At 46.7% G+C, this 21,378-nt stretch overlaps 1 protein-coding gene across 4 annotated transcripts in view; it reads left to right on the top strand.

Moving 5' to 3' along the window:
• The window catches only part of POLA2 (DNA polymerase alpha 2, accessory subunit), a 52,872-nt gene that overhangs the window by 1,370 nt on the left and 30,124 nt on the right, over positions 1-21,378 (top strand). For all 4 annotated transcript variants that reach the window (XM_042849695.2, XM_005307881.5, XM_042849697.2 and 1 more), the window contains 9 exons: positions 658-743; positions 1,897-1,954; positions 2,608-2,714; positions 5,196-5,389; positions 7,236-7,324; positions 8,607-8,762; positions 9,399-9,461; positions 12,250-12,292; positions 13,753-13,877. In XM_042849695.2, coding sequence (XP_042705629.1) covers positions 658-743; positions 1,897-1,954; positions 2,608-2,714; positions 5,196-5,389; positions 7,236-7,324; positions 8,607-8,762; positions 9,399-9,461; positions 12,250-12,292; positions 13,753-13,877 — 921 coding nt within the window. The remainder of the gene's footprint in view (positions 1-657; positions 744-1,896; positions 1,955-2,607; positions 2,715-5,195; positions 5,390-7,235; positions 7,325-8,606; positions 8,763-9,398; positions 9,462-12,249; positions 12,293-13,752; positions 13,878-21,378) is intronic.

Here is a 21,378-nt window from a genome sequence, read left to right as displayed (position 1 = left end):
TATAGGAATAATTGAGTATGGTGTTTTGGCTTCTTGCTGCTCTGAAGATTATTTATCTTATTTTTTTCTATTATAGTAACACCTAGAGGTCCCCACTGAGAAGAGCAGTCCTATGGTGCTGTGTCCCTATATATACACAATTAGCAAGTCCCCGCTCTGAAAAGCAAACAATCTAAATAGACAAAACGTTCAAAGAGTGAGAGAAAGGAAAGCTTCATATTTTTGAGACACTTCATTGCTTTTAAAGCAGGAAATGAAACTGCTTTATAGGTTGATATTGGATCCCCCCAATCTTATACAGGTCTATCTATGCCATATTTTTAGCGGACACTAGACATCTGAGCACGTTCTAAAATCCCAAATTGCTTTTGAATTTTTTTTTTAAACTTATTTTTCAACAGAAGTCTGAGGGCTTGAGCACAGGCTGGGAACTCCCAAATTCTAATCCTAACTCTGATGCTGTTTCTCTCTGTGGCCTAGGGTGACATTTCATCTCTCTGTGCCTCAGTTTCTCCGTCTGTGAAATGGTGGGGAAGATTAATACCCAGGGTTGGATTAATTGGTTAACACCCGTAAAGATCTTTAGAGATGTGAAGTGCTATATAATCAGGTGATGTGTACAGCTTGAAGTAGTCATGGACTTTCATTATTCCTCAGGTACTCAACAAAAGAGTTAATAAAGCTCATCAAAAAAAGGACAACAGATACTCTGGAATCAAGGATATCAACACCATTCAGGGACTGTATCCTTCTCTGCTATTTGTTTAATATTAGGACTTTTAACTGAAAAGGCAAAATAAGTCCCTTTTTAGCTGACTTTCTTGATTCAGCCTGTACTTTGGTGTTACTATATAGCATAGCTTACAGGAATTAATTACATGTAATCTGTTACTCAAGAGAGAGAGGATGGTTCAGTGGTTAGGATGCTAGCCTGGAATTCTGGAGACCGGTTCAATTACCTGCTATGCTGCAGATTTTCTTTGTGACCATGGGCAAGTCACTTAGAGAAATGAGGCACAGAGAAACTATCTGTAAATTGAGTACAGTAGCACTGCCCTACCTTGCAGGTGTATGTCGCATTAAAGATTGTGAGAGTCTCAAATGCTATGATGATAGGAGTCCTATAAGTACCTAAGATAGGTAGTCAGCTTTCTCTAGTAAAAGATTTTTAATATTAACGTTCTCCTAGCATTAGATCAAAGATAAGTAACAACTTACTCTGCAGCACTAGGAGAAACAGCTAGAGTGTCAGTGCTTGTACTGGGCTCCTCTGTGCTTGATTCTGTTCAAAATTTAGGAAGATACTCCAAAGAGCCTACAGTGTAATTTAAGATAACTGATGTAGATATGCTGGGACAAAAACTATGTAGACAACATCAGTTGGCAGTCTCCTGTGGTTGTTATGGCAAAATTGGATTTTGAGGAGGCTTCTCCATGCATAAAAGAGCAGGATGGGAGAAAGCTGTTAACTTTAAGGTTGGAAAATGCATTCCTTTTGTGTAATGTTTCTTGTCAATATCTTAAGTTGTTCTCAGAACTGCAAACTTTTGAAATACCTTACGCACCCTCTGATAGTTCCTATTGGAATAAATCAAGAATGAATTTTTAGTGTTTGGCAAAAATCTTGTGACCTCCATTTTACAAGAAGGGCAATAGCCCTCTAAAGATAGTTTTACCTCTATAATATCTTTGTTTTTAATCACTTTAATTGAAATTTATGGACCAGATTCTCCATTGCACTAGTGTAAATGGCTGCACGTGTGTAGGGCAATACACTTCCAAGACAGAACCCTAGGATTTTGCAAATGACTGAGTAAAGGTGCAGGGTAACAAATGGTCAAATCCTATATTTCAGTAGATGGTACTCTGTTCTCTTCCATGACTAATATTTGTTAGCATTGACGTAGAGGAGGAAGAGGAGAACCTCTTAGATGCCTACACAACACCATCAAAAGTAAGTGTATAATGTTCTGTATGTTTCTGTTCCAAAAAGTGCTACCCAGCTCCATTCTCCTCTGAGATGTTGGAAGCTGGGTGGAATTTTAAGACTTTGGGGCATATGTGAAAGTGTTACTGTTTTGTTTGCTATTTCTTCTGTCTTAATGCAAGCAAAGATTTACTCTTATCTGGGGTGAGCACAATTTTTCCTTTGGATGTGTGATTAAATATTGTTTCCCTTTCATCAGGGTAAGGAAAGGAAGATAGATCTTGTGGCTGGGCTGGACAGTTTTCATGACTGTTGCAGGGCTATTTTTAAGGAATAAGGCCCCAGTCCAGCAATGACTTCTGCGTACTGCTTTGAATTTGGTGTGGGTGCAGGGGTCCAGCTGTGCAAATGTTATTGCGGGATCGGGGCCTGTGTCACTTTAAAAGTCATAGGCCTGATTCTTTGTTGCCCTATTAATCTGGTTTGGCAGCATTTTACACCCATTTTACATGGTGTTGATCTAAACGACTACACAAGGTGCATTGCAATGGAGAATAAGGCCCTCTCATGTGTCTCCTGAGGAGTAATAGCTGACAGAAAATGGCATATGTGTAAAACCCTCAATTGAATTTCAAAGTAATCTGGGAAAGACTGACATATCTGTTCTTCCTGTATTGTAGGGCTCTCAGAAACGGAACATAACAACACCAGAGAATCCACGATCTAAAAAGACTTTATCCACCCGTAGCCCCCACCTAGTTTTCTCTCCAAACAGCTTCTCTCCAAGGTATGGTACTACTGGTCTCCCACTTGAGTTGGCTCTTTTAGCAGCTCCCTGACTCCTCTTCACACTAACTTTGAATGTGGTTTAAATTGTGGCTGAATCTTGACGCTAAAGCCTCAAGACATATGAAACTAGAAACTGAATTTCCTCTTGTATAAGCAGGGGAATACCGAGCAGGAGTAGGGAAGTGGTATTACCTCTGTGTATGGCATTAGTGAAACCATTATGGGATCACTACATCCAGTTCTGGTGTTCATATTCAAAAAAGCTTTTGAAAAATTGGGAAGGGTTCAAAAAAGAGCCACAATTATTATCTGAGGTCTAGAAAACAGACCGTAAAGTGAGAAACTTAAGTTCAGTCTCTTTATTTTACCCAAAACTCTTGGTCACTGTCCTCAAGTATGTACATGGGGAAAAGTTTTTTGGATCGTAGGCAGCTCTTTAATTTAGCAGAATGAGATCAACTTACTGAAAACTGAAGCTAGACAAATTCAGGCTAGAAAAAGGTGCAAATTTTCAACAGTGAGGGTAATTGTTGCAACATTGTAGCTATGGATGTGGTGGATTCTCTATCACTTGAAATCCTTAAATCAAAACTAGATATTTTTTCTAACAAATATGCTGTAGCTCAAGCAGAATTTATGGGTTTGATCCAAAAATTATTGGATGAGGTTCTCTGGCTTGTACTATACAGGAGGTCAGACTAGATGATCATAATGGTCCCTTCAGGCCTTAAAATATATGAATCTTTCCAACTCCTGTCTTCACAACCCTATTGATGATGGACACAGACATAGGCGCCAACTCCGTGGTGCTCCGCCCTGCCCTAGCTCACCTCTGCCTCCTCCCCTGAGCGCGCCACATGGCCGCTTTTCCCCCCTGGCTCCCAGCGCTTTCCGGGCACACGAGCACCCACCGGTGTCGGGTAAAGTTGGCACCTGTGAACACAGATTATTAACAACTATTCGGTAGCACTTAGAGGCTGTACCTGAGGTTGGGACCATATTGTGTGAGGCACTCTACAAACATAACAAGAGAATCCCTGCCCCACAGAGCTAGTTAGACATTACAGATGAAGGCTGAGAGAAAAACGGGCAAAGTGACTTGCCCAAGCTCACAAAGTAGGTAAGTGGCAGAATTTGGGAATAAAACCCAGGTCTCCTGAGTCCTGGTTTGGTGCCCTAATCCACACTGCTTTCCCAGTCTCATGGTGTATGCTAATCTGATGACATGGGGGAAAAACTAGAGTAAGTCAGGGAGCAGATCTGTCTGTCCATTTTAACCACGTATATGGTCCCTATCACTAGTGTCAAATCACCTCACAACTCCCCTGTGAGGTAAGGCAGTGCTATTATCCCCTATTTAATGATGGGGAGCTTAGGTTAAGTGATTTTTTTTTCCCTTCAAGATCACACAGGGACTCTGTGGTGGGGCAGGAATTGAACCCATGTCTCCCAAGTCCTAAGCTGGTGCCTTACCCACTGGGCAATCCTTCTGAAATGACTGACCGCTGTGGGAGGCTATCTGACCAGAGATGTCTCTGCTTTTCCCTCCCAAAGACGGCCAACAGGGTAGAGACAAAGATCTATCACTACTGGGTTTGGGTGGGCAGAAACTACTGATCGGTTAGACTATTGCTATCTAAGGCTAGGTCTACACTACCTGCCTGAATCGGCGGGTAGAAATCGACCTCTCGGGGATCGATTTATCGTGTCCCGTCGGGACGCGACAATCGATCCCCGAATCAACGCTCTTACTCCACCAGCGGAGGTGGGAGTAAGCGCCGTCGACAGAAAGCCGCAGAAGTCGATTTTGCCGCCATCCTCACAGCGGGGTAAGTCAGCTGCGATACGTCGAATTCAGCTACGCTATTCACGTAGCTGAATTTGCGTATCTTAAATCGACTCCCCCCTGTAGTGTAGATGTACCCTGAGAGACATACAGAGTATAGTGGGAAAGACTGCAACAAGCTGCTGGCCCAGAACAGTTTCTGGGAGGCTGCTGCTTCTCCTGATACTTGCACATGCCTTTGGATAGGAAAGGCACAGGTGAAAAGAGAAACTTACTACCAGTGCCTCAACCACTTAACTCAGTGGGCTCTTCAATGGCTATGGTTTGTTTGTGTTGAGGCTTTTTTCTTTGTAAGCATTAGTGACAATAACCCCATCACCTGGTTAAATTCCAACTTGAGTACCTATATTCTTGCCTGCTTAAAACTCCCCCTGCAGTTTCATGTGGATACAGGATTATTCTTGTTCTAAACCATTGTATAGTAATGTTATACTGTGTTAAACAGCTGCCACGTCCCACCCAAAAGGTGGCTCAATTTCTGTGGCAGAACAAGTGGTCTCTGTCTAAGATATTAGATATCAGAATAAATCCATGTTACAGAAGGCTTGGTCTAACTTATACTGGATTTGTTGCTTTTTAAAGTCAGATGAGATCAAGTTACTTTTCACAGTTCCTTTTCTTCCCTCCATGCAGCCCTACTCCCTCTCAGAAATATGGCTCCCGGAGCAACCGAGGTGAGGTGGTAACCTCATTCGGCTCTGTACAGGACACGTCCTGGAGTGGAAAAGGAGGCCACGGATCAAGTGTGAAGCTCTTTGGTTCACCAGAACAGTCGCTCACCAAGAGTTACAAATTCATGTTCCAGAAGCTTCGTGACATCCGGGAAGGTACATTAAAATTTTTTTGTATGTAAGAACCCCTAATGACTTATGGTATCTTACACTTTTGGCTCTTAACATCTTTACTAACTAGGGAAGCCAGAAGCTTCTTCCCAATGAAAACTTTATATTCTAGTGAACATTTTGAAGGCTGCTGTGAGCACGTCAGGCCTGTGTCCAAGTTCCTCCACTGGCTCCCAATTAGCTTCCGATGCCAGTCTGATGCCTGGGTCCTAATTTTCAAAGCAATTAATGGATCAGTCCCCAGTGAGATCAAAGAGCAAATTTTGATCTATGAACCACCATGACAGCTGCGCTCCTCTGGGACAATACAGACCACAAAGCACAGGATGAAGCATGTGAGAACTGGGGCAGTGCATTTTTGGATAAGGGGATCCAGCTATGGAGCAAACTTCTAGAGGGGGTTAGGCGAGTCCAGGCCCTGACCACATTTAGAAAATGCTGCAAAACCTTCGCTGCAAAACTCTTTCCACCATAAGAATAGCATGCACAAAATGGACACCCCTTTGTACCCAATAAGCCCCAAGCAACCAACAAACAAAACAAAACCTACACACAGTTGAGACCTTGAAAAGGGAGGAGTGCCAGAGACTGCTAGGAACTTCACTTTTGCGTTTGATTTTTATGTGGAAGGAGCTCTGATACTGCAGTGATTGACTGAAAATCAGGTCTTGTATTTGGAGGTGCTAGCCATCTACAGCTTCCACTGAATTCAGGATCTGGGAACTCAGCATCACTGAAAGTCAAGCCAATAATTTAGTGAAAGGTGAGAGATTTGGTTTGCTCCTATAAATAGGAATTCCCGTACTGGTTCAGGGCAGCATTTTGTTTAGGAGACAAGATATTGGACAACAGTGGTCAGTGCTAGATACTTCTGTGGAAGCTGCTAGAAGCTTGAGGTGGTCAGTTATGGAATAACCTGCCCATAGGGTAAATTGGAAGTTGACTCAAGGTTTGAAGCAAGTGGGTTTATTTTCTTTCTTCTCCCTCCCCCCCACCCTCCGCCCCAACCCTCTTTAATGGAACTGTGGATAGTCTTGTCCATGTAAATGCTGAATCCTACTCAATTCTTGATACCATCTTGTAGCTGTATGTTCCACAGGCTAACTATTTATTTTATGTGTGTGTGGCCAGTGAAGGAAGATTTTTACTTATCAGTTTTAAATTTGTTGCCTTCCAATTTCATTAACTGCCTCTTTGCTTTTGTCATGAGAGAGGGTAATTAGGAGCCCCCCGATTAACATTTTCTATACTGTTCAACATGTTCATATGGAATGGTCCAGGTACTTCATACTATTCAAAGATAGCATTTGACCTCCAGTTAAAGTAGGCAATTAAGTTTGCCTTTCCTGATCTCAAGAAGTCACTATCTATTGGTATAGCTGTTCCCTTAGTGGTTAGGCAGAGTACTTTCTTCTTCTTTAGAGTAGTATCAGACATTCGTGACTGCTGGGGTATATGGAGATAGGGGAGTTATGGAATTTTGTTAAGGCAGTAGGATAAAATGCGATCCTGGGACTTGGGAGACCTGGATTCAATTCCCTCTTCCGCCATGGACTTCCTGTGTGATCTTAGGTAAATCATTTAGTCTCTCAGTGCCTCAGTTCCCCATCTATAAAATGGGGATAACAGCACTTCCCTACCTTGCATGGGGTAATGTGAGGATGAATGTTAAAAATTTGTGAGACTCTTAGGTTCCCTGGTGAGGTGGGGCCAGATAAGTACCTTGGATTCTGAAAGAGAAACTCTGTTTTAAATTGGCTGCTGACTTCATGTTCTGTCTCCTTGTTTCTGTAGAAATCTTAAATGTTCTTACACTGTTTTATGATTTTAGTACTGTCCTGGAAGATAGAAGAACTCGGGGATGCACTGAAGAAATATTACAAGATCGAGGAGTTCACTTCTGTGTTAGTCCCTGCACAGGTAAGCACTGCATCTCAGGAGCTTTTTCATAAGTGTGTGTGTGTTTGCAAGTCTCTTCTGTTATTATGTCTTTGTCTGTCACTACATTTCATTGGCAGTGATTTTTCCATTAAATATTCCAGGATATATAGAAGTTGCACTTTTGAGACTGTTGGTCAATGGCATGTTGTGTAGTTACCCTCTGCTTCCTTATTCTCAAGGAAACCTATAAGAATAGAGGACTTGCCAGACTGGATCAGACCAGGGGTCTGTGTAGCCTGATATCCTATCTCTGACAGTGGGCAATACCAGATGCTTTAGAGGAAGGTATAAGGAACATCAAAGAGGACAACAATGGAATTACTCCTATAGGGGACCTTCCACATGCCTGTTATTTATACACTGGCATATGCCTTTAGGCAGGAGGGCTTAAATTCCTTCTAAACTTCCTGTCTTATGTAACAGTGGATGTTAATGTTATCCATATAATTAGGCTTGAGTAGACTCCAGCTTTTACATATAAGGAGAACCAATAGCCAGGAAGTCCGCAGTATGTTGGAACTGTCTGAGGGGACCGAGCCAGAAGACCAGGTGGAGCATGTGAGGATGTCTGTAGGATGTGGAGAGCAGCATAGCAGACTTGCACAACCTGAACAGTGAGACAGTCCAAACCGGAGAGGACGGATGGTCTAGAGTTTAGGGCACTGGCCTGAGACCTGGGTTCAATTTCCTGCTTGGCCAACAGACTCCCTGTATGACCTTGGGAAGTCACTTAATTTTTGCGTGCCTTAGTTCCCCATCTGTACAGTGGAATAATAGTACTTTGTTTACCATACCGGGGTGTAATGAGGATAAATACCTTAAATATTGTGAACTTCTCAGATACTACAGTATTGAGATACATGTAAGTACTTTAGATACAACTGTGACCATGCATCAATTTGCTTGGTTTGCATTACCGCCTCCTTAAGCCAAGTTGGCCCAGCAAAAATGGGCCTGATTTTCAAACTACGGTAAAAATGTATGTCTGCAATGAGTTGCAGCCACAACTGACTCATTGAGAGAGAGCTTTATTTCTCTCCCAGGAAGTCCATTGTTAGGCTTGTTTATTGCAGGTCGAAAATTGGGCCTGAAAATTAGGCCTGAGGGGTCTCTTCCTTGCCCTGGGGTTCAGCTTAGTTTTTAAGGCAAGATCCATACACTGGAAATTTGTGGAGCTTCGTAGACTGCTGTCTTGCATGGGAGATGAATTGTGCCATAGGATTCCTTTGGCTAAGATCATTCTATGCTTTCTGTTCTGTAGGAACCAGTCACTGTGCTGGGACAGATTGGCTGTGACAGCAACGGAAAACTGAATGCCAAGTCGGTCATTCTAGAAGGGGATCGGGAACACTCTTCAGGAGGGCAAGTTCCTGTGGATTTATCGGAACTTAAAGAATACTCCCTCTTTCCAGGACAGGTGAGTTGTTGGACAGGGCATATTGCTGGGGGCAGAAGGGGCTAGGAAATCTGTCCATTACTTCGAGATGCAGGAATTCTATAAGAGAGTTTTCAAGGTTTGAGTCCTGGTTTCTAGAATGCTGGGTGGGGAGGGTTAGAATCGTCAAAGGAGCCTAATCAGTTTCAGTGGAATCTGGGTAACTTTGAAAATCACTTAGTCTCTGTGATTCAGTTTATCTATCTTTTTTAAATGGGAGTGATCCTTAATTTGTTTTGTAAAGCACTTTGAAATTTGGATATGAAAAATAATAGCCAAGGTCATATGACTACTTGGGGGATAGGCAGAAGTATATTACCTTATAATAAAACCATTCTGGTGTAGTAGAGACAACACTGGACTGGGGACTTGGATACTATCCTGGCTCTGCCACTGGTCTATCAGGTGATCTTGGGCAAGTCATGACCCCTCTCAGTGCCTCAGTCTCCCCTCTGTAAAATGGGGCTAATGATATTGACCTCTTTTGTAAAGTTCTTTGCAATCTACTGAAGAAAATACTAAATAAGAGCTAGGTATTATCAATAGCCTAGCCCTTTCCTGAGTCTGAACAAGCAGTCACCCTGGTGTCATGGTTTCTTCTATTTAACTCTTTTCCAGGTTGTGGTGATGGAGAGTATTAACAGTACGGGTGGAAAACTGGTTGCATCTAAGCTGTATGAGGTGAGTAAATCCAACTAAGCACAAATTCTTTTCTACTCTTCCCATGTCTTTGTGCTGTCAATGAAACATCAGGAGCAGGTCTAGAATTTTTCCCAGAAACTGGCTTATCTGTTCTTACAAACATAGGCGCCGACTCCATGGATGCTCCAGGGCTGGAGCACCACAGGGAAGAGAGGGGAAAAAAAAAAAAGAGGTGGGTGCTTAGCACCCACTATCAGCGCCTCCCACTCCCCCCAGTGCCTCCCACCTGCCACGATCCGCTGTTCCGCAGTGTGCAGGAGGTGCCATGGGGGAGACGGGAGGAGCAAGGGCTGGATGCTCTCACGGGAGGGGGTAGAAAGGGAGGGGGTGGGGTGGGGTGGAGCCTGGGACAGAGCCAGGGGGAGCACCCCCGAGCACATTAGAAACTCGGCAAATAGGCTTACAAGCGATTTTTAGAGTTGGATGATCAAAACAATTTAATTGTGACATAATTCTGAATGATTAAATAATTGACCCTTCTGGAAAAGAAGTTAGTCCTGTCTATCTAAGTAACTTGTATTCAGTACCAGTTAATCTTACCATTTGTGAGGCACAGCTGTTAAAACATGGGTCTAAACTGTCAAAAGTAGGTAATGATTTTGGGGTTCCTCTATTTTTGAGTCCCCAATATGATACATTTAAAGAAGCCTGGCTTTCAAAATGTGCTGAGCACCCACTTCCTGAAAACTGGGCCCCTTTAGTGTGTCTCAGGTTGGATCCCCCAAATTGTGAGGGGCTTTTGAAAAATTTAAGCCAAGGTTTGTTTTTCAATGTGTGTCTTTTGTGTTAGGTTTATTGCTTCTGTGCATCACTAGGTTTAGATATGGTGACACCCTAGAACATAAGAAAATACAACACTTATTAATGTGGCATCCAGAAATCAAACTGCTAGAAAGACTATCCACAACTCACTGGGAGTCCTATCATCTTTGATGGTGCCTGAGTAAATAGGCCTTGCAAAGTTAATAAAACAGGGCTCTTTTAGACTAAAGAGTGCAGAAGGGAATACTTTCTGTTCAGTTTCAATGCTGATTCTAATAGGCCAATGATTTGGCATACCATACGTCCGGATTTTCTCGGACATGTCCGGCTTTTTGGGCCTCAAATCCCCGTCCGGGAAGAAATCCCAAAAAGCCGGACATGTCCAGGAAAATAGGGAGGGAGGGACCGGCGGTGCTCGGCCGGAGGCCGGAGCTGCTGGGGCCGGCGGTGCTCGGCCGGAGCCGGCGGTGCGGGCCCCGGTGCGGGCCCCAGGGCCGGCGGTGCGCTCGGCCGGGGGCCGGGGCCCGGGGGTGCTGGGCCGGCGGTGTTCGGTCGGGGGTCGGGCTGGGGCCGGTGGTGTGGAGCCGGGGGCCAGGGTGCTCGGCCGGGGCCGGAGCCAGCGGTGCGGGGCCCGGGGCCGGCTGTGTTCGGCCGGGGGCCGGGTTGGGGCCGCCCAGGGGTGCTGGGCCGGGGCCGGGCCGGGCGGTGCTCGGCCGGGGGCTGGGCCGGGGGCCGGCGGTGCTCGGGGCCGGGGGCTGGCGGTGCGGGGCCCGAGCCAAGCCGGGCAGGAGACGCCGGGGCCAGAGCCACGCTTCCTCGCGCCCCCCCCGCCCCAGATTGCCTGCTGCTTCAGGCTTTCCGCAAATCAAATGTTTGCGGGAAGCAAGGGGGGGGGGGGGCAGGGGGCGAAGTGTCCAGGGGAGGGGGCGGAGTTGGGGTGGGGCAGAGGGCGGGGAAGGGACGCAGTTGGGGCGGGGCCGGGGCCGGTGGAGTGTCCTCTTTTTGGACACTTAAAATATGGTAACCCTACCAATGATATTCCCCCAACTTCACGTTCTGATTCCCAAACACCTCCTGTAGTGCTGATGTTCCTTGAAATCTACATACAAAAACCAAGCAATCTAACTTTACTTCCTTAGCAAGCATCCCTCCACCTGTTTGTGCTCATGCAGCTGGCGTGGTTACATTGCATCTTTATTCCACAACTTAGGGCAGGTATTCACTACGGGGGGGGTTGATTTAAGATACGCAAATTCAGCTACGTGAATAGCGTAGCTGAATTTGACCTATCTGAGCCGACTTACCCCGCTGTGAGGACGGCGGCAAAATCAACCTCCGCGGCTCCCCGTCGACGGCGCTTACTCCCACCTCTGCTGGTGGAGTAAGAGCATCAATTCGGGGATCGATTGTCGCGTCCCGACGAGACGCGATAATTCGATCCCCGAGAGATCGATTTCTACCCGCCGATTCAGGCAGGTAGTGTAGACCTAGCTTGAGACATCTTGCAAAGACCTCTTAAGTAAATGCTTCTTACTAAGTACCACAGGGTTTGTCTGAGGCTATCCAAGTGCCCCTTTGGGGATGTATAGTTTTTGGATGGCTGTTGCAGCGATGTCATATCTATCAGTAATGCATGAGGCTGACTTTCTCCCCACCCTCAATTTCTTAATCTCACTAAGCCGCTATGGGCAGTAGATTTATAGAGCTTAATGCACATCATAGGTGGTTGAGGTCACTTGCCCTATGGTCTTGTGCTTCACAGAACCACAGAGGCATGTGTTAATTACCCAGGCATGTATTTGTCCCTATTAGTTGATCAAATCAGACTGTCTCCTCACTCCTGCAGAGGCTGTTACAGTGCAGGGATTGAGTAAATGTCTTTCATGTAGAGGCTATGGACCAAATCCTGCTGTGGGTTTATATTGGTGTTGCTGAGAGTAGAATTTGGCCATGTGCAATTATTCCCTTTGCTTGCAATGATTTTTTAAGTATCCTTTCTCTTCAGGGGGTGCCTCTTCCTTTCTACCAATCTACAGAGCAAGTTGAAGGTGAGTTCAATCATTTTTAAAGATTTCTCCCCCTTCCCCCTAGCTTAGAAAATCAAGGTTAGCTTTTCCTACTGGTCCTGTAGAGAATTAGACAGATACACACTCAACAGCACAAACTGCAGCTAGTGCAGTTTCTCAGATTTGGTGCACATGAAACTGTTTAAAAGCATCATTACATACTCTTTACTGGGCATAGCTTCCTATTTTTTTTAATAGGTCCATTGTGGGATTGTTCTTGGATCCGATCCCAGTGATCTATTGTTAAAGTAATCTCCTGTGCTCTGACTCTGCACTGAGAATGTAATGAAAGCTGAATTAATTTCAGGGGCTGGCTTAAACCCAATCAAAGGCATTTAGTTAGAATTTTTAAGGCAGGCCCAGATATATATGTATTTCAGCAGCTTTCCATCTGCTGGAAGGGCAATCCGGGAGGGAAACGGAGGAAAAATGATCAGTTCATCACATGCTGAGAAGTCACTCTTGATCTCTCCAGTCTTTCTGTATCAGAGTCTCAACCTCCCCATGCCCCACCTTAGCACTTGGAGGCTCCCCCCACTACAAAAATACCCCCCCCCCCCACCCTTCAGCACACTAAGTCACAACAGCACCCACTGAAATTTGGCCCAGTGTCTCCTCTATCAGATGGAGGGGCGGCCGAGCCAAACCTGAGAGGTGATGCCACTTCTCCCCTCCTGCGTACCAGATGGCAAAACCACTCAAATATGGCCCATTCCCTTACCCCCTGGTCATGATGGAGGGGTGGATAAGCCAAACCTGAGTGGTGCTGTGACCTAACCACTGAACCATAAGAAAGCTCATCGGGCCCCCTCAAAGTCTGATGTGCCTCTTTCATTGAAAACCTCTGGCTTGATTTATTGTGCAATGAAGATATCAGTACATCTGGCTAAACTTGGGGTGAGCTGAACAGGGCAGTATGAATAACTCATGATGCTGAATTGTCTCTCTTCCTCCTACTTCTCATCCTCCCCATGCAAATACTTAACACAAGCAATGTCTTGGCTGTAGTCTTGGTTTTTACCCTCCTTCCCTCCATCAGTGATGTGGCACTACATGATTGCCTGGATAGCATCCCTTGTAAGACCATCTGACACATCAGAAGAGAAGTGTGTTTTTTTTTTTTTAATAGAATGATAAAGTATTTCTCTTTATCATTCAAAGTGGCAGGGTGGGGAATGCTCTTTTGTATTGTACACCCCAGCCAGAAAAACCTAACAGCTAAGAAATAGCACTGAGCTTGTGTGTGTGTGTATCACACCACAGTGCCTCTTTCCATATGCTGGATGCTTCTATGTACAACATCTGAGAGCAAGATCTTAGAGAGCAAAAACAGCACCAAGCAAAGGGAAATCCCCCACATGTATGATGGCAGGATAGAGGATGCCCTATGGGCAAAGGGGGAGCTTAGAAACTTGTGCTGACACTGTTGCAATACATTTTAGATTTGGAGCTGCAAATGATCTTGGTTGCTTGTGGACCCTACACAACTTCTGACAGCATCACCTATGACCCTATGTTGGATCTGATTGATATTATCAACAAAGACAAGCCAGATGTCTGCATCCTGGTAAGAGAGAATATTCCTTACTTTTGGATTATTCCGGAGAAGAGTTGCATGTTGGGATTCGGATCCTGCAATGGATTCTATGCAGATGGACCCCTGCCCAGCATGGAGCCCATTGACTTCAGTGGGGTTCCATGCAGGGGTCTTTCCATATGGAGCTCCTGGCAGAACTAGGGCTGTGGTCCCAACTAGGGGGTCTCCTGAGAAATGGCTTTTGCCCTAGTAATTATCCTGAAATATTTCTTCTGTTTATGTAGGACCTGTTCTCCTCTACCTCCAACTGTTACTCTTATTACATCTGGACGTAAATTCTATTCTGATCTCCCAAAAATTTAAGCATATTTTATTATTATTATTTGTATTACCATAGCACCTAGGAGCTCTAGTCATGGACCAAGGCCCCCAGTTGCACTAGGTGCTGTACAAACACAGAACAAAAAGATGGTCCCTGCACTAAGGAGCTTAAACTGTAAGTATAAGACCAGAGACAACAGATAGATACAGACAGACGGGAGTACAGGGAAACGATGAGACAATATTGGCTAGCATGCTAGGCAGTGGTCTCCGCACACCAGCAGCCTAACTATTGTCATTTTTTTTTTTTTTTTTTTTTGTAGGCATCACAGAACAGAAGTCTTGAGGAGGGTTTTGAAGGAGGATAATGAGGTAGCTTTGTAGATGTTTTTGGGGAGCTCCTCTCAGTGTGAGGGGCAGCATGGGAGAAAGCACAAAGGTGCTTAACTCTAGGCACGTGAGTAATGCCATTGAAGTCAAGGGGACTGTTCATATGCTTTAAGCATGTGCATAACTTTTTGCAGGATTGGGGCTTTAGAATGTAAGCATTGTAGAGCAGTGTCTGTGTCTTTCTGTATGTTTGTACAGTTCTTAGCACAATGAGGTCCTGATTCCAGTTGTGGCCTTGGTCCATAATAATAGGATTCTAAAGCACAAATCCTCTAAGAATCATTGCAGCTGTTGGACTGCATAGCAGCACAACATAACTGTTTAGGACTAGAAAAGAAGATTCCTATATATAATTAGAATTGCAGGTGGGGAATTGAAGGAGGCAGAATGGAATTATTCAGAGCTGGAGTTTGGCCAGGACACTGGGGTTAATGGTCTTACGAAAAATGCTATGGGATATTTAATGAACACGGGCTTTCAGGACATTGGTTTTATTTCCCTTTTTTATGCAGTTGCTTTGTAACTAAATGGTATAACATGTAGCTGAAAACTGTTTCCATTCAAAAATATTAGGCTTAAAAAATGACGTGAAAATTCAGCTGTGATCAATTAGGCTACAATCCAAAAGCAAGATAACCATTCTTAGTCAAAGCTTATTGCTGCAAGTCCTCTTACAAGGCCCATAATATATGAATGCTTTTTTATCTCCATGTGAAGTTTTGAATTCCCTGATGCAAATGCCTACCTTGCTGTAATGTGCACATCATCTTGGTTGACAGGAATAGCCTTATCATAGAGTTAGTACATGCCTTTCTCTGTGCCCAATCCATAAAGGATGTGAATCTGTCTCTAGCTGAACTGTAACATGCTCACATCCTCTCTGGATCAGGCATGGAGGCAGAGACCCTGATTAATGGATTACATACTTCCTTGGGACAGAGCAAGCTCATTCCAAAGTGTGTGAGGCCTACAATAGTTCAGATTCTAGGACCTCTCAAGCTGATCTGTCCAGAGGAAGTCTGTGATCTACTGTAAATTGGGCGCACAGGGCATGGGACACAATCACCCAGGCCAGGGGATTACATTAGGATTTCTAGTGACTTGAGCATAGGACTGGAAGCCAGGGGCTCTGTTTCTGCCACTATCTTGTTCTGTGGCCTTGGGAAAGTCTGAGTGTCTCAGGCTTCCCCATCTGAGAGAGAAATAACACACTCACTCCTGTAAGTTACTGAAAGTGCACAGTAGCATTAAGAGGAAGCTCTGGTATTCTAGTATAGCCTAGAGCCCCAACTGAGTTAGGGGCTTTGTTGTCCAAGGTGTTGCACAGATACAGTGAGACAGTCCCTGCTCCAAATAGGCAAGACAAATAAAGAGTGGGAGGTGAAACAGGCAGAGAGAGGGGAAGTGACTTGCCCACATTCACACAGTAGCAGAGCTGGGAATAGAACTTGGGTCTCCTGACTGCTAGGCCAGTGCTCTATCCATTAGCCCATGTTGCCTCTTCTTTGATTGTCTTTAAATTGAATTCTAAACAATACTAGCTGTAAACTGAAGAGCTTTTAGATTATGTACCACATAAGGGATAGGGTTTATCAGCTAGCCCACTAGAGGTCCTAGTGTGACTTCAAAACCAAGCCGTGTCTGCCCAGAAGAGACTAGTTGCAGTAACGTTTTTATGATAGATAATCTCATTTTATATCCTTTGTTTTAAAATGAATTTTAAACCAAAATGAAGCCCAGTTTCTGTATGTAACTATGTAAAGTTACCCATAGCCTCACAATCCCTGTGAGAGTGTCCAACAAATACAGGCAGTTATTAAATTTCCTTGGGAGTCGGTGATTTACCCTTCTATTCAGAAAAGGTGAAAGGCACCTTAGAAAACAGTTACCTTCTTGTAACTGTTGAACAACACATCTCGAACATGTCCGTTCCAATCAGGCGTATGCGCGCGCACGTGCATAGTAGCTGGAAGATTTTTTTTTCCCCTAGCAGCAACCGTAGGGTCAGCCTGAGCACCCCCTGGAGTCGCGCCTTCATGGCACCCAATATAGAGCACTGCTGACCCTACACCTCCTCAGTTCCTTCTTGCCAGCTACTCCGACAGAGGGGTAGGAAGGTGGGTATTGGAATGGACATGAACAACACATCTCGATGAACAACAGTTACAAGGTGAGTAACTGTTTTTAATTCTTGGGGTGCTTGTTCATGTGAATTCCAATCAGGTGACTCCCCAGGCCAAGTTCAGGTGGCGGGGTTGGAGTCATCCACTGATTGGAGCACCATTCTACCAAAGGCTGCATCGTCTCGGGCCTGCTGCATAATTGCACAGTGCATGGTGAAAGTGTGGATGGAGGACCATGTTGTTGCTCTGCAGATTTCCTGAGTAGGGAGCTGCGCCAGGAACCCTGTTGATGAAGCCTGCACCTTGGTGGAGTGCACAGTGATCAGGGGTGCGGGAACCCCTTCCAGATTGTAGCACTCGCGGATGCAGGATGTGATCCACGACAAAATGCGTTGTGACGACACGGGTAGGCCTTTCATTCTGTCCGCTACTGCCACGAATAACTTGGATCAATTTTTCTGAACGGCTTCTTCTCTCGATGTAAAAGGTTAGCGCCCTGCGGACATCTAGTGAGTGGAGTCTGCTCCCTGTTGCTAGAATGCAGGTTAGGGTAGAACACCAGGAGAAAGATGTCCTGGTTAATGTGAAACTGTGACACAATTTTTGTGAGGAAAGCAGGGTGAGGCCTGAGCTGCACCTTGTCCTTCTAGAAAATGGTATAAGGGGACTCTGAGGTTAGGGCCTTGAGTTCAGACACCCTCCTGGCCGAAGTTATTGCCACCAGGAACGCCACCTTGTAAGAGAGGTAGAGCAGGGAGCAGGTCACCAAGGGCTCTAAAGGTGGTCCCATGAGTCTAGAAAGGACCAGGTTGAGGTCCCAGACCGGGACAGGCTGACTGTTGGGGTATAGCCAGTCGAGCCCTTTTAAGAACTGGCTGACCATTGGGTTAGCAAACACAGAGCAGCCCTCCTCACCTGGGTGAAAAGCTGAGATGGTGGCTAAGTGCACCCTTATTGATGATAACGAAACCCCTGCTGCTTCAGATGGGGGAGGTAGTCCAGAATAAGCTGCATTGATGCTAGTGTCAGGGACGAATGGTGCTGCGCTGACCAGACTGAAAATCTCTTCCACTTGGCAAGGTATGTGGCTCTCAGAGAGTTTTCTGCTGCCAAGAAGGACCAGTCTAATGTGGCCTGAACAGGAAAGCTCAATCTGGTTCAACCATGGAGCTTCCACGCCATGAGGTGAAGCAACTCGAGGTTTGGATGTTGAAGACAACCGTGATCTTGTGTCAGAAGGTCCGGGAAGAGTGGCAGGGTGAACGGGGCCTCCACGGACACGTCTAGGAGAGATGTGTACCAGTGCTGACTGGGCAGGCTGGTGCTATCAATATGACCTGAGCTTGTTCCATCCGGATCTTGAGGAATTCCTTGTGAATGAGCAGTATGGGCGGAAAGATGTATAGGAGACAACCTCCCCAATGGAGGAAGAAAACGTCCGCCTGGAGCCCGGGCTGTGATTTTTTTGGAAGGAGCAGAACTGCTGGCACTTCCTGTTGTATCGCATGGCGAATAGGTCTATCTGGGGAAAGCCCCACCTCTGGAAGATTGAAATTGCGACGTCCAGGCAAAGGGACCACTCATGGCCGTGAAATGACCTGCTGAGGTGATCCGCCAGCTCGTTCTGTACCCCAGGGAGGTACGATGCTTGCAGGTGTAATGAATGTTCTACACAGAAGTCCCACAGCATGAGGACTTCCTGGCACAGGGGAGAGGAGCATTCACCCCCCCGTTTGTTGATATAGAACATTGCCATGATGGTGTCCGTCATAACTGATACACATTGTCCCGTTAAGTATGCCCGGAAGGTCTGGCATGCCAGACTCACTGCTCTCAATTCTCTGATGTTGAAGTGAAGAGCCAGATCTGCCTGAGATCAGAGACCCCGAGTCCTGCGGTCTCCTAGATGTACTCCTCAGCTCAAGTCTTATGCATCCATCACTAGCGACAGAGATGGCTGCTGACTGGCGAAGGGGATCCCTGAGCATACCTCCTGAGGGTCGAGCCCCCTAGGAGGGAGTTGAGGACCAGGCGAGGCAGGGTCACGATTCTCTCCAAGTTGTCCCTGGCCGGGCGGTACACTGACACAAGCCACAACTGAAGACGTCAAAGCCTTAGTCTGGCATGCTGCACCACATAGGTACAGGTAGCCATGTGTCTGAGAAGCTTCAGGCTTCTTTCTTGCTGTGGTGGTGTGAAACTATCTGAGGCCTCAAATCATATTGATCAGGGCCTGAAACCTCGCTTGTGGCAGGCATGCCCTGTCCTGGGTCGAGTCCAATATTTCCCCTATAAATTCTATCCTCTGGACCGGGGACAGAGTCAATTTCACTTAATTTAGAAGGAGACTCAGGTTGTCAAAGGTGATTCTGATTAATCTGATCTGAGCTTCTACTTGGGTCTTGGAGCGACCCTTGATCAGCCAGTTGTCGAGATAAGGAAACACCTGTACCTGATGCCTGCACAGAAACGCAGTGACGACTGCCATGCACTTGGTGAAAACATGAGGTGCTGCTGACAGGCCGAAAGGGAGGACTGTAAATTGGTAGTGGGTGTTGTTCACCACAAACCTGAGGTACTTCCTGTGGGGCTGGGTGATCGCGATATGAAGGTACGCATCCTTCAAGTCGAGGGCGACATTCCAGTCTGCTGGATCCAATGAAGGAATGATGGAGGCCAGAGAGACCATGTGGAACTTGAGTTTCTTCATGAACTTGTTGAGTTGTCGCAGGTCCAGGATGGCCTGAGGCTGCCTTTGGCTTTTGATATTAGGAAATACCAGGAATAAAAGCCCTCACCCCTTTGCTCCTGAGGAACCTCCTCCACTGTCCCTAAAGATAGGAGCAGCTGCATCTCCTGGATAAGGAGCTGCTCCTGAGAAGGGTCCCTGAAGAGGGACGGGGAAGGGTGGGAGGGCACAGAATTGGATGGAGTATCGCCTCTCTACCGTGCGGAGCACCCATCAGTCCAAGGTGATACAGGACTATGCACGGTAGAAAGGGGATAGTCGGGACGAGAATGTAAGGCAGGGTGGATCCATTGTCAGGTGTGGTACACCGCCCTCGAAGGCTTGGGTTGTCCCGAGCCCTGGTGAGAGGGTTGGTGTGGCCTTCTCCTGCTATTCCAATTCCTCCTTCTGGACCTATCTTGGCAGTTCTGCTGCCCGAACCGCTGCTGGAGCTGCGGACGGAAGTGTCTCAGCTGCATTGAAGGAGTATAGAGGCCCAGGGACCTGAGGGTGGCTCTGGAATCTTTAAGGCTATTTAGCTTTTTGTCCATCTTCTCTGAGAAGAGAGTCTCACGCTCAAAGAGCAGATCTTGGATGGTTTGCTGTACCTCAAAGTGGAGGCCAGAAACCTGAAGCCATGAGCCCCTTCTCATGGCCACTCCAGTAGCCATAACTCTGGTTGCCGCATCTGCCCCGTCAAGTGCCACCTGAAGGGATGCTCTGGAGATCAGTTTCCCTTCCTCAACCAAAGCCAAAAATTCAGCAAGGGAGTCCGAGGGGAGCAATCCATAAATTTAGCCATCGCCGAGCAGGCATTGTAGGAGTACCTGCTGATGATGGATGGCCTGCTGGTTGGATATGCGGAGTTGCAATCTCCCCGTGGAGTAAACCTTTTGCCTGAAAAGATCTAATTTTTTTGTCTCCCTATTCATGGGTGAAGGGCCTTGAAATCCTTACATCTCCCACTGGTTAGCGGCGTCCACCACCAGTAAATCCAGGCTGAGGGTGGGAATAGAGGTGTTCATTGCCCTTGGAGGGCACAAAGTACTGGCGCTCATTGGGCTTGGCCATAGGTGGCAATGAGGTTGGGGTCTGCTAAAGGGTCTTGGTCACGTCTGTGATTGTCTTTATCAGTGGTAGGGCGATACGGGCAGGGCCAGAGGGAGCCAGGATGTCCACCGTAGGGACGCATCATCCATAACTTCCTCCGCCTTCATGCCCAGACCCTGGGCAACCTGGCGCAGCAGCTGCTGCAACACCCTGGAGTCTTCTAGAGCTGGAGCTACTGAAGTCCTCTCTAGGGCAGGGGTGGGTAAACTACGGCCCGCAAGCTCGTGCTGGGGAGCAGGGTCTGGGGCTTGCCCTGCTCCGGCACTCCAGCCGGGATGCTGGGTCGGGGGCCGCCCCATGTGGCTCCCGGAAACCGAAGCATGGCCCCGCTCCAGCTCCTACGTGCTCCAATGGTCCCCCTCCAGCGCTCCAATGGGAGCTGCAGGAGCAGTGCCTGCGGATGGGGCAGCGTGCAGAGCCGCCTGACTGCGCCTCCACGTAGGAGCTGGAGAAGGGACATGCCACTGCTTCCGGGAGCCGCTCGAGGTAAGCACCGCTCGGAGCCTGCACCCCTGAGCCTCTCTCCATGCCACAACCCCGTGCCCCAGCCCTGATCCTCCTCCTGCCCTCTGAACCCCTTGGTCCCAGCCCAGATCACCTTCCTACACCCCAATCTTCTCATCTCCAGCCCCACCCCAGAGCCAGCACCCCCCAACCAGAGCCCTCACCCCCTCCCGCACCCCAACCCCAATTTTGTGAGCATTCATGGCCCGCCATACAATTTCTATTTTCTGATGTGGCCCTCAGGCCAAAAAGTTTGCCCGCCCCTGCGCTAGGGCCTCATCTGATGCGGAGGAGGAGACCACCAGGAGAGGTGGTTGCTCCTTACCATTCCCACCTGAGGGATCTCTTGTCCCTG

Source organism: Chrysemys picta, chromosome 7 (genome assembly GCF_011386835.1).
Source record: "Chrysemys picta bellii isolate R12L10 chromosome 7, ASM1138683v2, whole genome shotgun sequence".
Lineage (NCBI taxonomy): Eukaryota > Metazoa > Chordata > Testudines > Emydidae > Chrysemys > Chrysemys picta.
Note: the sequence above shows the minus strand (reverse complement) of the source record. Positions and strands in the feature narration are given on the sequence as shown.